Here is a 15744-nt window from a genome sequence, read left to right as displayed (position 1 = left end):
TTGTTAGTAATTAATAATAGTAACATTAACAAAGAGACTCACTTTCCAATTTTGAATTCCCTTCAATTATTTTTACCACTTGCTTCCATTATTTTCATTCCTTCCCCTTTCTCAAGCTCCAAGTCATCTTGAAAGATCCATAAGGTAATTTATATTTAATATTCAAAGTTAATGAGCTTGGCACACACCTTTAGTCGCAAGGTACGACATTCAGCTGATATATTTCAATTTAAACACCAAAAAAAGAAAAACAAGTTTCCACATAAAAATTAAATGTGAAAAATAACGAACTAGCATGCCCATCCATGTGGCTCTTACTTGTGATCCCAGCTACCAGGAGAGACCCTATCTGAAAAAAATAAATTTTAAAACACAAAAGCACAACAACTGGGACAATGCAGGGAATTTGCCTAGTAATCCCTTACTACTACTGCTAGAAAAAGAGTTGCTTAATTCCATGTCCTAAACAATCTGATCTTATTTTTGTGCTCCCTAATTCTTATTCTTTCGTCGAATCCATTTATCTATCATTTTCCCTTTTAGTATTTTATTACTCACAATTTTTCAAAGGAAAAAAAAGCAACTAAGTAGTTTTAGACACCTCTCAACCATCTCTCAAAAATCTAAATAAGCTTAATCTAAGCCTATAAAAGCACAAAACTATATAGAACATGTATAAATATTAATCAAGTAATGTTGGAGACCCGAAATTAAATATTCTTATTTAATTTTATATCCTGTCAATACCAGGTGCTTGCTAGCTAGGTTGGCGCTCTATTACATAATCCAAGCCTCCAGACCAGCTTTGTGCTGGTTATTTTAAATATGGAGATTCTTGGACTTTTTTACTTAGCTGGCTTTGAACTGAGATCCTCTAGATCTCAGCTTTCTGAGTAACTAGGAATAGAACCCAAGGGATTTTCTTATACTTTTACATTATTCTAGGGCAAACCACCTCAAAATCTACAACAAAAAAAAAAAAATTTAATTAAAATGAAGGAAATCAACAGCCCTTGTAACAAAATATTTAAAATTATATTGAAAACAATACAGTGAAAAATATTTTGCAAATCTGCAATGAACTACACATTTGAACTTACATACAAAGTGTTGGAAAATGCTAAGAAACTACCATGAACCCAGGAGAATGTTTTGTTTTTAGTTTACCATCAGTTTAATGATGTACATTAGATGCTTAATTTTATTGTTATTTTGAAGAAAAGTTAAAAATACCTTTGGCAGATATTTCAAGCAATGAAACAATTTAAAATAATTGAGACTAGTCACATCAAAGGGTAGTCAAATTGCAGAAATGATCCAGTCATGATATAATTCTCCTTACAGATCAAGCCCAAGGGGGCTCTTCCTAGATAGAATCATGGGTGTATTTCTACAAGAGTCAATCTACTACCATTCTGGAATCCAGCAGTATCAACATCATATCTCCATACTTTGAGATAAGTGAACTACATTTACACACATGATAAAAAATGGTATTGAGATCTTTAAGATCCTTTCCAGCTTTGAAATCTAAGGATTGGAGTTTCCTTTGGACAAGGACAATTTGGGGAGGGGTAGCATCCTGAAGATTAAAAATCAAGAGCCCTGTGATACTAAACAGGACTCCACCACTGAGCTTCTTTTTTTCTTTCCACAAAATCCTTCCAAGCTTCCAAATGAAGCGCTAAGTTTACTATCTCCTTTTGAACTTCTCTTTCATAAAGGCTACTATAAAGATCATCAAAACTTCGCTCAATATGATTGCATAATTGCTGTACAACAGAGGGAAAGGAATAGGACCTAACAAAGATAAACACTTTTTTTCTCCAAATCGTAACATTACACTTTCTTTACAGTTTAGTAGTTTCCCATTTAAAATTTTTTGACTTAAAGCAAGTATGATGGAACATGTGCAGATTCTCTGTATGGTGCCTATTTTAAAGCAAATTTCAATACAATGTTTTAAGTTAATGTTAAGTTATATAAGAATTGTACTTTTTAAAACATGTCTGTTTACTGGAAATTCAACGTTTTTAAAAACACTACTTGGCAGAATTTGGGCCATGGAGCCTGGCTTCCTCTACAGTTTAGGGGCTAGTCTCATCACTTCACAGTACTCCCACTCACTAACCCAGAAGCAGCTTTTGCTCCTTGTACCCAACACACTAGAGAAAAGAACTGAAATAAGTAGCATGAAAATAAAAGGTTAAGTCCAAACATACCAAGGGAAAAAGCAAGAACAGAAAGAAGTATGGATACACAGACAGTAAACATTAGGTAATAAGATGCCTCCCAAACAAAAAAAGCACAAAAAAAGAGGGCCAAAGAGAAAAAAGAACATGTGAAAAAAAAAATGAGAAAAACAACAGCATCAAGTCATCTATTACGTTTAATATGCCATACTATAATTTAATCCTCATAAAACTAAAAACAAGAAAAACTGAACTAAAAACAGAACTATGAAGGCAGATAATGAAAGGAAGGAATGAGATTGAGAAAGATGGGTATCCTGTTATCCTAGGAATATAAAGCTCCAGACATTTAAAGTTGTTTTTCCCCCTGGAGACTTCCACTATTCAAACTGTTTTTGTACCCAAGACTTTGTTTTAGGTTAAGAAGCTCACACCACCTCTCCCTTTTCTCCACTCAAGTCCTATGTCCTTGGAAGGCCATCTGAAATTTTATTACTTCTCCAAAACATTCCGTTACTTGCCATATTAAAGCAACCTCTCTAATACCTTTAATATATCTTTTCATTATTTTTCATGCTATTTTCTCACCTCATCAATCTTAAGGCACAAATCTGGAGCTTTAGTATAGATATAAAAAAAAAAAATCCCAATCTACTTGTAAACAGGGTAAAAAAATTCTACTGTTAAATCATTAAGCTAATATTGAAATTTCTATCTTCAGTAATACTTAGAAATCATACATTGTATTATAACAGTCAGGTAAATTCCATGCTACAAAATAAACTAATTTTTATTTTGCAATGCAAAATAACAGTCTTGATACTCATAAGTGCCAATCACAATATCTGGCAAGGTTAAGACTGAAAACTAACATATAATGAATTCTAAAAACATTTATTATTGGCAATATACCTACTTTCTAAAAAACAAAAGTGACATGTCCAAAAGAAACAGTTAACTCTCATATGCTTAGAGAACATGAAATATCACTATGAAAACTGAAATTATTTCAGGATATAAAATCCTAGGAATAGCAATGGGAAATACAATATAATTTATGTTAAAGAAAAAAAACGAAGCAAGAAAAAGAAAAAGGGATAGCAATAAGGTAAGATCCCAATTTTGTAACAATTAATATAAGTTAGAAAAATAGAAAAAAAAAAACCTCATGTAACTCTGAATTATGCAAGGTTTTCACTTTTTAGTTGATACAATTAAGTTTTTCTTAAAATGAAGAAAATTTTATGAGAACAAATGTTTTTAATTCATAATGACTACCAGAAGGAAAGCTCAGAGGCTCACAAACTAAGAATCTTTAAAGGGACGGAAGGAATAATAGCTGCTCCGACTAAAGCAAAGTCTCTTGCCAACATACTTAGCAGTTTATAATTTATATTAGCAAAGGTACATTTTTCCAAATCACATGCAAGAAAGAATAGTATTTCTTCACCAACTGCATGGCCTATTTTAAAGCTATATACACATATATATATATGTATTTACCTAACTAAAAAAAAACTGACAACAATGTCATAAAGCTATAAACTAGAATAATAAAATGAGATAAGATTATCTTTGTACCACTGATAACTTTTTATTACTACAATAAACTATGATCCTTAAAAGAACTTTCTTTCTAACTAAACATTTAATACTAAACACACATTTTTTCTGATTCACATTACTAAACAAATATCACCTCCTTCTAGATTTTTAAATTGCAGACAATGTGTAAGTAAGCTCCTTATTATATGAGACATAATCCCCTGCGCAACAACCTTTCCAACAATAAAGCTGTAAAGCAGACAATACTTTGGAAAATAGCGCTAATCAAACTGAAATCCTAAACCAATTATATTTAATGTAGTTACATATTAACATATAGTCTCTTAAAAACAAATTTAAAAATGTATCACAATTCATTCACATGCCACTCTAAATATTAAACTCAATAACTGCTGTTCATCCTAATCCTGAACAACTACTCCCTTAAAGTTTTAAAGATTAAAATATTCTATGCTGGCAAGTTATTTCTCAACACATTTTAATCACTAAAAGCTCTCTTTTGTGTACTAATATCTCCATCTGCTGGAACATAAGTTCCTTACTATTAAAGATTCTTAAGTGCTGGAAGCACAGCTCAGTGCTAGAGAACTTACCTAGCATTCATTCACAAGCACCTGGGTTCCACTCTTAGGACAAGGGGGAAAAAAGGAAATTTTTAAAGATAAAAACTTTATAGTAGAGATTTTTGCAACTACGTAGAAATGCAATTTTAAAACTTGACCTATCCTGAAGGACTTTAAAAGCTTGAAGAGCTAAAATTAATCTTGTTTTAAGAATATTACTCAGAAAAATTCAATAAATTTAAATGTTTTCCTATTTCTACCCTTCATAGTTAAGACACAAAGTATTTGCTTAAAGAGAGCAACCATGTCCTTTTAAGATAAATATCTTTGGGAGTCATACCACCATGAGACACAGACAGACAGACAGACACACACACACCTCTCTCATTTAAAAAGAGATACATACTCCTAATTCTGTTGGTTATGAAATGAAAATATACTAGAAACATGTAGTACAACAACAAAGAACTTAGCTAGTAATGACACATTAAAAAGGCAAAATTTAAAAATAATAAAAACAGTATGCACAGAATAAGAAAAAAAAGGTTGAAGAGTACCTTAACAATTAGAACCAGTCACTATACCTATCATTTGTAACATGTCTAAAACAGACAAGATGTTTTCATCATACTCATTAGTTTACTACTACTTATTAGAATTTTAAGAATGGCTTTTCTATATTGTACAGTAAAGTAAGTACTTTTGGGCAGTATCAAGAACATTACTTTAATGCTGGCCAATAAAAAAGATAGGATTACAACCCAGTCGGCTGGTGACGCACACCAATAATCCCATCTGCTGATACCTGAGGATCACAGTTCAAAGCCAGCCAGGCAGGGAAGTCTGTGTGATTAGAATGCTAGTGCTCAGGCCTTAAGATCAAGCCTCAGAATTGGCACGCACACACACACGCACACACACACACAAAGATGATAATTTTGAAAGTAGCAATGCTAGAATTGAATTGAGAAGACAAGCATGAACTCATGACTTTTAAAATCAATTACTGTCTAGTTCTGTCCACAGCAAATGGTTTTAAAATAGTCTACACTCAACAATAATAATGTGTGTTGGCACCTAACTGTGAGTCTTCTCCCAGAGAAGAGCCAAGGAGAAACACCCACTCTGGCTGCATGGCAAGACAGGCAGAGGGAACTAGGGTGGCACTTGTAGGAGAACACAGCTCTAGAAAGAAAAGATTTCAAAAAACAAGAAAATAGTTTGAGTATCACTGGCCAAAACTGGATTGACTTACACATCAAAAATAATCATTGCAGTTTACTTAAGTAAGTGGGATCTATGAAATCCATTTCACAATGACCAGGAAGGATTAAGCATTCATTGGCTGCCATTTAAGGCAACTAACAAAACAATACTTTAATTTGGAAACCAAAGAAAAAATATTGAATTAAGATTCTGATTTGAGGAAATCAGCAGTCAGGAAGATTTTGGATGCAACTACAGAAATCTAATTGACTGATGTACAGGATTTACTCATTTTGTTCACATGAAGTCTCTGTATAGAAAAACATTAAGGAGATACAAAAGCGAAGTATCAAAATAATCAACACAAATATAGAGCCAAATAAAAGTAAATAAATAAGATGTTGATTATGGTAAAGTTCTCAGAAAGCTTCATTGTACTTGATAACACGCACACACTTAACAGATTGGTGAAAATGGGTCAAACTTTTCCAAGTCAAAATAATTCAGTAATTCCTAATTCAGTCAACTAAAGCTAGTTTATTCAATTCTCTTCAATTCTCACAGAAAGAAATGAAAGTTCAATTCTCCCTTAAGTAACCAAAAATTATGCTCACTGCTACACACACAAGTCCCACGTGTTCTCAATATTTCATGATGAATACACTAACTTATAGTTAAGGCGGGGGAGGAGACCTGTAATGTTTGTGTATAGTTAAAAACACACTTTAAAAATCTCATAAGACTTTAAGATACAGAAAACTCAAAATACTAATACTTCTATTTATTATTAGTTTGAAAAACCTCAAAATAAATGAAACAGTTGAAATATCAACTCAGTGTACAGGATACATACACACACATATGCCTATGTTTGAGACTTTAGTTCTATTCTCAGGCACTGAAAGAAGTAAAAAATACTAATGGCCCAACCACATGCAATTACAGCCACTATACTCTTACTGGTTTACCTTCAAAGAGTTCAATATAAGACAACATTCCCTACAATTTTCTTAAACCACCGAAACTTAAACCACTGACTTAAGGCTTTCTGCCCACCACATTCTCACCCTAAGGTAGTCTTTCTATTCTCCACTTAATCCCTACAATTCGTCTCCATACTTTTCCCATTCCACCTTAATACATTACATACACATTAAAACAAGCCTTGCTGACACCATTACCCTTTTCTTTCTCCTGGACCTTCCTCCACCTTCCTATTAATACCAACTCAAGTTATACAACACAAGAAAACTTTACTGGGTGTTTCATCTCAATGTACCTTCTGAACTATCAGAGTGCTACTAAGTGATTCTTCTGCACTTAAAAAACATAGCTGGAGGGCTGGGGATATAGCCTAGTGGCAAGAGTGCCTGCCTCGGATACACGAGGCCCTAGGTTCGATTCCCCAGCACCACATATACAGAAAAAACGGCCAGAAGCGGCGCTGTGGCTCACGTGGCAGAGTGCTAGCCTTGAGCGGGAAGAAGCCAGGGACAGTGCTCAGGCCCTGAGTCCAAGGCCCAGGACTGGCCAAAAAAAAAAAAAACATAGCTGGCAACCACATGAATAAAAAGTACCATTCTCCCCTTTTAATCTCTCATTCTCTACAAGTTGCTCTGTTTATCTAATTGTTCATCTTCTCATAAAGAACCTACAAATACCAACAAATTAGATGATGTTGCTACCTCACAGAATGAGCAAATCTTGTGCATATTATACCCTTCAAACCTCAGAATTTTTGGATCTGAGGTTGGGAGGGCAATTTAATTCCTTTTACTGGCTTGGGGTGTGACTTAGTGGTAAAGTGGTTGCCTGGCATGCATGAGGCCCTGGGTTCAACCCCCATCACTAGAAAAATGAAAAATTCCACTTCCAGACAAAGTTCATGTTCAGAGATAAAACTTCAGGTTGACGATTCTATAATCCATATTTTCTACAGATCTACAGTCTAAGTATTCAACATTTCATGGATGGTCTCACCAGCATGGGATGGAAAGATACACTCACTTTCATCTTTTGACTTGCTCATGCATGTGCATACATAAGCTTACTGAGTGAGCCATGGACTCCCTGCCGTAGTAATGGGAACGGCACTGTAACAACAGTATGGCAGAGGATTAGGTACAGGTAATTTTAGAAGAATGTTTCTTTTTCCTGGGTAGAAAAAAATTTCCTCTTAAAAATATGTTTTCCCACTATGCAACAACAATTGTATGAGACATATAATAATGGAATATAGCCATTAACTGTGGTTTATATTTAAGATTTTAATGTATCTGAAATCAGCAGTTTCCCCATACCAACAGAAGGAATGCAATGGGTGGTTTACCTAATGCAGCACCCATTTCCAGTCCACACACTATAATTCTCCTCCTGTTGTCACTCTTCAGTTGCCCACCTGATAAATCACTGGGTTATTTGCCCTTCACTGATCTAATGCTGATGTGAGTATTTATTACTGACCTGAATCATTTGGCAATATCAAGCCTCTAATATTAAATCTATCAATGAGAAATATTGCTTCCTCCTCAATAGTTATTAACGTTAACTAATAAGATAGCAACAACACTCCTAAATAGGCACTGAATTTGTGTGTACTATCATATTAAAGAACTGAGACTCTACTCTTTGGTTACAAAGGAATTTAACTGAGTTGAAACTTCTAAAAAAAAATCTTTGCACCTTACTTTTAGGCTCTTAATCATCCAAATGGCTTTCTCTTTAACCATCTGACAATACGTATTTTAGCTCGAAAAAAATAACCTGTCACAGAATTATTTTTAAACATGTGTTTTCTTTTCTTTATATTCAGAACCTAAGGCAGCAACTGAGGTTTTGTGGTTTTTCAGCATATGGGTTAATATTGTAGGATTGGAATAGCACATCACAAAACAATGCAAAAGGTGAAATAATTGAAATTAAGGGTGCCATTCCACGCTGCTACTACTTCGCTCTCTTTAGACTTCTCCAGTTTGTCTATAGCTATGTAATGAAGAGACCATGTCAAGTCTCGGATCCAGAAAGCTCTGAACACCTTAAAGAAATGCCCATGTTTCCAAACATCATTTGTGCCAAATGACAATCTGTTAACTAATTTATTGTCTTCTTCTATTCATCCTGAACATGCCAAAGCTTCACTTGGGGTTACAGAATTTTTTCTCCCATCTACCATGCTTTGCATTGTGTGTGTGTGTGTGTGTGTGTGTGTGCAAAATGAAACACCTATACATTGCATTTTCTAAGTGAATGATTAAAGAAAGGTTTAAGGTTTACTTATTATATAAACTCATAAATATCAAAACAAGAGCTGAGATAAAGCACTGATGATACATTTTTGTTCCTGCACTAGTATCTTTTGGTATAAGAACTGGCTGGAAACTACTGCTTTAAGTAAATTATTTTGTCTTGTTTTCATACATACCAAGAGTAAGAAAGTAAAATTTAGATGAAACACACCTTGAGGGCAAGTACTGAAAACAGAGATTTCTTTGAAAGTCAATTTGACTAGGAAAAAAAATGACATTGCCTTTTTTCTCTGAATGTGAAGACTATCACCTATTAAAAGCATAAGGCAATTTCTAGTGTCACTTCCATATCTGGGGGATGTTTTTTGTTTGTTTGTTTTTGTCAATTGTGGGGCTTGAACTCAGGGTCTGGGTGCTGTTCCTGAGCTCTTCTCAAGGCTAAAACTTTCCCACTTTGAACCACAGCTCCACTTCTGATTTTTAAGTGGTTAATTAAGTCTCATGGGAGACTTTTCTGCCTGAACTGACTTTAAATCTCCATCTTCAGATTTCAGCCTCCTGAGAAGCTAGGATTACAGGTGTGAATCACTGGCACCAGGTCATTTCTGTTTTTAAAAAATTCGTCTGCACAGCCCATTTTTAAATAAAAACATAAAAGTGCCAATGTGTATGAATTCACTAAACATGTTAAGAGTATCCACACTTCAGGTGGCACTTTCAAGGACCAACAAGCAAATGAGATGAAAGTTGCACCTAACAGAGACTGTATTGGCCAACATAAATTTAATGTTTCACTTCTCTGTTAAATGAGAAATCTTACAAGGACATCAAATAATGGAGCTATTTTGAGCCCCCAAAATCAAGACATACCAGTTTTTTTTAAGGCATATGCATTACCTAAAAGTTAACACTACAAGAAAAAGTAATCATACTTAAAAGCACACACTGATTTTTTTTTGGGGGGGGGGGAGCAAAGTGAAACAGGAATTTGAATTTAAGGCCTCACATCTGCCAGGCACTTCATCTTGTCTTAATGCCATAAACGGTGAGGAAACAGAAGAAATAATCAAGTCTCATCAACCATGTTTAAAAAAAAAAAAAGCCAGGCGCTGGTGACTCAGGCCTGTAATCTTAGCTACTCAGGAGGCTGAGATCTGAGGATCCCAGTCCCTGAGACTCTCATCTCCAATTGACCACCAGAAAACTGGTACAGTGGTAGGTAGCCTTGAGCTGAAGAGTTCAGGGAACAGTGCCCAGGCCCAGAGTTTAAGCCCCACGCCAACAAAAAAATAAAAATGAAAAAAAAGACACTTCTAGACATATCTTCCTCATAAGACCACTCTCTGGCCCCACCCTTTTGACCTTAAAATGGACTCTTGGAATATTTTCACAACAGTTAACATACTAACAGCAAAAAGCTGCCTAAGTGGGCATGTAAGTTATCAATAAAAACCAAACAGTGTCACAGCATTTTCCATCTCTGACAGAGAAAGGCAATTTCTGCTTACAATTCCATCATCAAAAGTCAATTAGCGGGGCTGGGGATATGGCCTAGTGGCAAGAGTGCCTGCCTCATATACATGAGGCCCCGGGTTCAATTCCCCAGCACCACATATACAGAAAATGGCCAGAAGTGGCGCTGTGGCTCAAGTGGCAGAGTGCTAGCCTTGAGCAAAAAGAAGCCAGGGACAGTGCTCAGGCCCAGAGTCCAAGCCCCAGGACTGGCCAAAAAAAAAAAGGCAATTAGCTATATTGTTTCTCAAGTGAAATTTAATGTAGTTTAATTCTAATTATAAAAAGGTGTCCTATGATCAACTGAAATTCTCTTAAAACCAAAAGCAAGAAAAGTAAGCAAAGAAAATATGCAACAATAACCCCCCAAAAAAATTGCATGTCTAAATATACGGGCCTGAAAAAGGAGCATCTGAATCAAGCTTTAGTAAAGGTCAAGTCAAAGCAAGAAGATTTATATCTGATACTTCTTTTGTCATAGAAATCTCTCTCCTTTAGAAAGAACCCCTTCCCCCTCAAAAAAATACTATTTCTTATGGGAAATCAATGAAGGATTAGCTACAGAACAGTGACACAATTAACAAAAATACAATGTAAGAAACGCATTTAAAAAGTCAAATGTGGGGCTGGGAATGTGGCCTAGTGGCAGAGTTCTTGCCTAGCATGCATGAAGCCCTGGATTCGATTTCTCAGCACCACATATACAGAAAAAGCCAGAAGCGGGGCTGTGGCTCAAGTGGTAGAGTGCTAGCCTTGAGCACAAAGAAGCCAGGGACAGAGCGCAGGCCCTGAGTTCAAGCCCCACAACTGGCCAAAAAAAAAGTCAAATGTGGGCCAAAGGTATAGCTCAGTGGTAGGCACTTAAGAAAAGGTGTTTACATCAAAAACACTGGTATAACTGTTTTATATCCTTGACAGTGAAATTTAAAAAGGAACCATCTTCCAGTTATTCAGATATGCTTTCCAAAGTCAGCCAAATGCTGAATCTACAACGTGATACAAATGACCAGTTACTGCCGGATAGAGCTGTGGCATACTCCAGGGAAAGAACTGGTCACAAAGATCTTCCTTCCTTATTAGCACATCCAATTCAGGGGCTTGTAGGCAAAAGATAAACGTTCCCTCCCAAAGAACAGATTACTGGGACTCCTCCCTCAAGAAAATGTTGTCACAAGTATTGATTGTCAACAATGGTTCCAAGATGTAAAATTTCAAATAACTACTATATAGTCAAGAGTCCTCTCAACAACAACAGCCAGGCAAATTTTAATTCAAATCTTTGGAAGATAAAAGTTTCCATAAACATATAAATAAGGCAAGAAAACTGTGGGTAAGACACCAAGCAATAAATTTCTAAGAAGCAGAAAGAGGCACTAACATGGAAATGTGGTATAGCAAAATCAAGTTTTTGTTTAAAATCATTTTCCTTGTATCTTTGAGAGAAAATTTACTACCAAAGGGCCTTCAGAAAATAAAAAATGTATGCTTACAAATCATTAGCACAAAATCTAACATTGTTCTATTTTTCTAAGCCACATGATTGTTCTGATATTCACAATAAAATGATTTGGACTTAATTTTGTCACTAACTATATGCATTTTTAAATTTTTTAATCAACAGCTTTACCAGATCCCCTAAAAACTTAAAAGCTCAAAATCTGATATTAAACTACCTAATTTTTCCTTATTTCAGATTTTCAATTTTTTTTCACTTTTATAAAATCATAATTACATCTAACTACTCTTGTTGAAATGTCATTTTCATGACAAAGTTTTTAAAAAAGTGAGGTACTAACATTTTTTACAGTGGACAGACACTTGGTTCAGCTGAAATAGTCAAATTTATTTTTCTTCACTTTTATAAAAATGTAACTTACATATAACTATCATCGTTCAAATACGATTTTCATGACAAGGAAAGGTCTTTAAAAAAAAAAAGTGGATTTAAAGTGGATTGTGTCCAGATACAGTTGACTTTCTGAAGCCAGGGCAGTTTTAAGATGCAGGTCTTATTTAACCTATCATGGTATTCTAAGTAGCAACTGAACCGTGTTCTTTATGTAGCTGCAAAACCTAAAATATATTCTCCACTTCAAGAAGTGATCCTGTTTAAGACACTTGGGAGAGAAAGACTTGATAATCACTCCAAGAAGAATCGAATAAAAGACTACCAAGAAACAAAAAGTAAATTTTAACTTGGCACAAAACGTGTTCCTTCTAAAGCTTCAAGTTTTAATCAAGTAGGGAAAACGCAACCAATAATTTTTCTAATTTCTAATAGTCAAAAATTCTCAAGCTGACTGCAAGAATGTTTAAATCTTTATTTCAAACAAAAGATGAACAAATGGAGTAGTGATACTCTCCAGACACTATGTTGAAAAGGAACCAACCATACAACTTGTAGGGGAAGGAAGTCAGAAGGAAAAAAACTGGAGAAAACGTAGGAAGAAGTGACTGTTCAAAAAGAAATGTACTCATTATCTGACTTATGTAACTGTAACTCCTCTGTGCATCACCTCTACAATGAAAATTAATTTAAAAAAACTAAACAAACTTTTCGTTATCAACTATCTCATTAAGCTAACCAATCATTCAAGTAAAACGTAGTTCTTAAAACTTAAAACTTAGAAGTATTGTTTTTACCAAGCATTATGGACAAACGAAAAATGTTATTCCTAGCCACAAACAGAAGCCATGATTAATTTGTTTTGGATAATGACAAGCCACAGGGTTGTAAAGCATAACTTGTCAAATTTCACAAGTCATCCAGAGAAAAAAAAATGGGATATATTTAAAATACTAGTATTTTTCTTAAGTTTATAATAATTCTAACAATTACAGGAAGCAGCTTATTCCACACTAAGGAATAGCCCCTTTTCCTGAATGTTTGCACCGGTCTGATAAAAACAATTCAACTTCCTAGTCAGTATATTACCCATCTTAAATATATTAGCTACAAAAGTGAATCTTTGCATTGGAGAGCTGAAAAAACTAGATGGAAGAACAGATCAAGGTAAGTTTCTCTTCATGAAAAAGGAAAAACAGCACTTTGAAATACTACCATTTTGAACTAGTGTCCCACATGTAAAACTCACACTGGTTACTATTTCCATCCAAAGAGAAAATAAACCTTCGTCAAAGATGACATAACTGAAATTTGTAGATTCAAAAGATTAGAAACTAAAGTCAAAAGTTAGAAACTTTACAGAACGCCAACTTCGACTGCAGATGGACCTAAAAGAAAGCGCGAGATGCCTTTTACAACTCGTTTAAGAAACTCACTTTTTGAATAGCACGTAGAGGGTAAAAGTATTCCCAAACTTTAAAATCCTCTCCCCTATGCCGATTGAATTCAGCACTTTAAGAATGCTGTTCCAACGAACTGCAGCAAAAAGAAATTTTTTTCACCCTAAATCATTTCTACTAAAACTTCAACTTCACCGAAATATGCCAAGGAGAAGCTGTCTTGTTTTCCGTTTAGAGACACGTTTATGGATCACAGATCAAATCGTCTATGTACATTTCAAGTAACACTTTAGGTCAGATTATGGGGCGAGCTACACATTTTGTCACAAACATTTCCACAATTATATATTAAAAAAAACAATAACGGGCGCCCCTTAGCGCTCACATTTGGAAATACTCAGTTTAAGAGTTCTGGCTTTTTTTTTTTTTTTTTGACATTCCAGAAAGTTTTCTGCCTCCACAATCTTTCAAATGCCAACACAAATAGGAAAGGCAGCACCCTTAAAGGGGCAGCGCAGGCTTTCCCGGGAGCCGTGGAATAGTAACACAGCTTGATCCGACCGGGGGGGGGGGGGGGGGGGAATGCTCGGGGTGCACGGCGTCCCGGGCTCCCGTCTAACGAGGAGGGGGCTGGGCGGCTCGGGGGCGGCCGGGGGCCGAGCCGGCGACTTTCCACTCGAGGGCGGCGGCGGGGTCCTCGGGGCGACGGCTTCGCTCGGGGGTGCTCCCGGCCTTTTGTTCTCTCGGGCCGCCCCCTCCCCGCGGTCCCCGGGCTCCGCGCCCCGCTCCCGGCCCCGCGGGGAGGACGGCCAGGTTCCTCGTCCCAGGGTGGACGCCGCGGTCCCCAGACGGCTCCCGGCGGCGCCCCGGGGCCGCGCGCGGGGGGACGGCCGGGGTCCGGAGCGCCCCGGCGGAGGAGCGGCGGCCGGGCCCGCGCCGCGCCGCGCAGGCCGCAGCCCCGGGGCGGGGGTGCGCGGACGGCGCCGCCGGCGGGCCGGACCCGAGCGAGTCCCGGGCCTCCGCGCCCGCCGCCCAAAACTTTCGCTCCGTCCCCCTCCGGCCGCGGCAAACTTCGGGCTCCGCGGCCCGGCGCGGTGCGGAGGCGGCGGCGGGGGCGGCGGCGGCGGCGGGCGGACCCCCGCCGGGTGCCCGCGCCCGGATCCCGCACGGGCCCGGCCCCCGCGGCGTCCGCGCACCCCCGCCCCGAAAAGTGAAGTTAACTCCCGGGCCGCGCCCGCTCCCCAGACAAAGGCTCCGCGCCCCGCCGCCCGCCCGCCGCCACTTTCGGTCTGCTACGTAATTTCGCCAAGTCCCGAGCGGCGTCCGCGGGCGACCGCGCCGCCGCCCGACCCCGCGGCCCCGGGCCCCCCGCGGCCCCGGGCGCGCCGAGCCGGGGGGCGGGCGGGGGGCGCGCGGGTCCCCGGGCCGGGCCGCTCCGCTCCGCCGGGAGGGAGGGAGGGTCGGCGGCTCCGCGGGGCCCGGCCGGGCCGCCCCGCCCTCGGACCCCCGCGCCGGGCGGGGACCCCCGCCGCCTCCCGCGCGCCAACTTGGCGCCGACGCGGGGGTGCTCCCGCGGCCGCCGCCCGCCGCCTTTGTGCGCCCGCCCGGCCTCGCCGGGGCCCCCGGGCGCGCGTCCCGCCGGCCTGACCTTCCCGCCGCCCCCCTCCCCGCCGCGGGCCCCCTCCGCCCGCTCCCCGGGCCGGGCCGCGCCGCGCCGCCCGCGGCTCACCTTCGTCCAGCAGCCGCTCGAGGTGGTTGAAGATCCCGCAGAAGTTGGGCAGGCTGCTCATGAGCTTCTTGTCGTTCATCAGCTGCATCAGGTAATCCGGGGTGGGCTTCGGCTTCTCCTTCGTTTCCATTTCCCCGACCATATTCCAGGCTCCGCCGCGCTCGCCGCCCGCCGCCGCCGCCGCCGCCGCCGAGGAGGAGGAGGAGGAGGAGGAGGTGGAGGGAGGGGCGCGGGCGAGCCCCGGCCGCCGGCCGCTCGGGACGCCGCGTCCCGCTCCGCGCCGGCTCCCGCTCCCGCTCCCGCGCCGGCTCCCGCGCCGAGCCCCGGGGCGGCCGGCTCCGCGCGCCCGCCCGCCCCTGCCCGCAGGCACTTTCCGCCCGGCCCGGCCCGGCCCGACGCGCCGCGGCCGCCGCTCCTCGGCCGCCCGGCGCGGCTCCCTCGCGAGGCCGGCGGCGGCGGCGGCGGCGGCGGCGGAGGCGGGTCTC

General features: G+C 40.0%; 1 protein-coding gene across 6 annotated transcripts in view; it reads right to left on the bottom strand.

Annotated features, from left to right (window-relative positions):
- The window catches only part of Qki (QKI, KH domain containing RNA binding), a 119946-nt gene extending 104496 nt beyond the window's left edge, over nt 1-15450 (bottom strand). For 3 of the 6 annotated variants that reach the window (XR_007212164.1, XM_048354414.1, XM_048354417.1), the window contains exon 1: nt 15260-15448. Coding sequence is in view for 5 of the 6 variants with exons in the window: in XM_048354414.1 (XP_048210371.1) it covers nt 15260-15401 (142 nt within the window). In the remaining variant the exon portion in view is untranslated. Of the gene's footprint in view, nt 1-15259 lie in introns of all 6 variants that reach the window. The other 3 variants (XM_048354415.1, XM_048354418.1, XM_048354416.1) reach the window with 2 other exon arrangements.
- Between the last annotated feature and the right edge of the window lie 294 nt (nt 15451-15744).

Source organism: Perognathus longimembris, chromosome 9 (assembly GCF_023159225.1).
Source record: "Perognathus longimembris pacificus isolate PPM17 chromosome 9, ASM2315922v1, whole genome shotgun sequence".
Taxonomy (NCBI): domain Eukaryota; kingdom Metazoa; phylum Chordata; class Mammalia; order Rodentia; family Heteromyidae; genus Perognathus; species Perognathus longimembris.
Note: the sequence above shows the minus strand (reverse complement) of the source record. Positions and strands in the feature narration are given on the sequence as shown.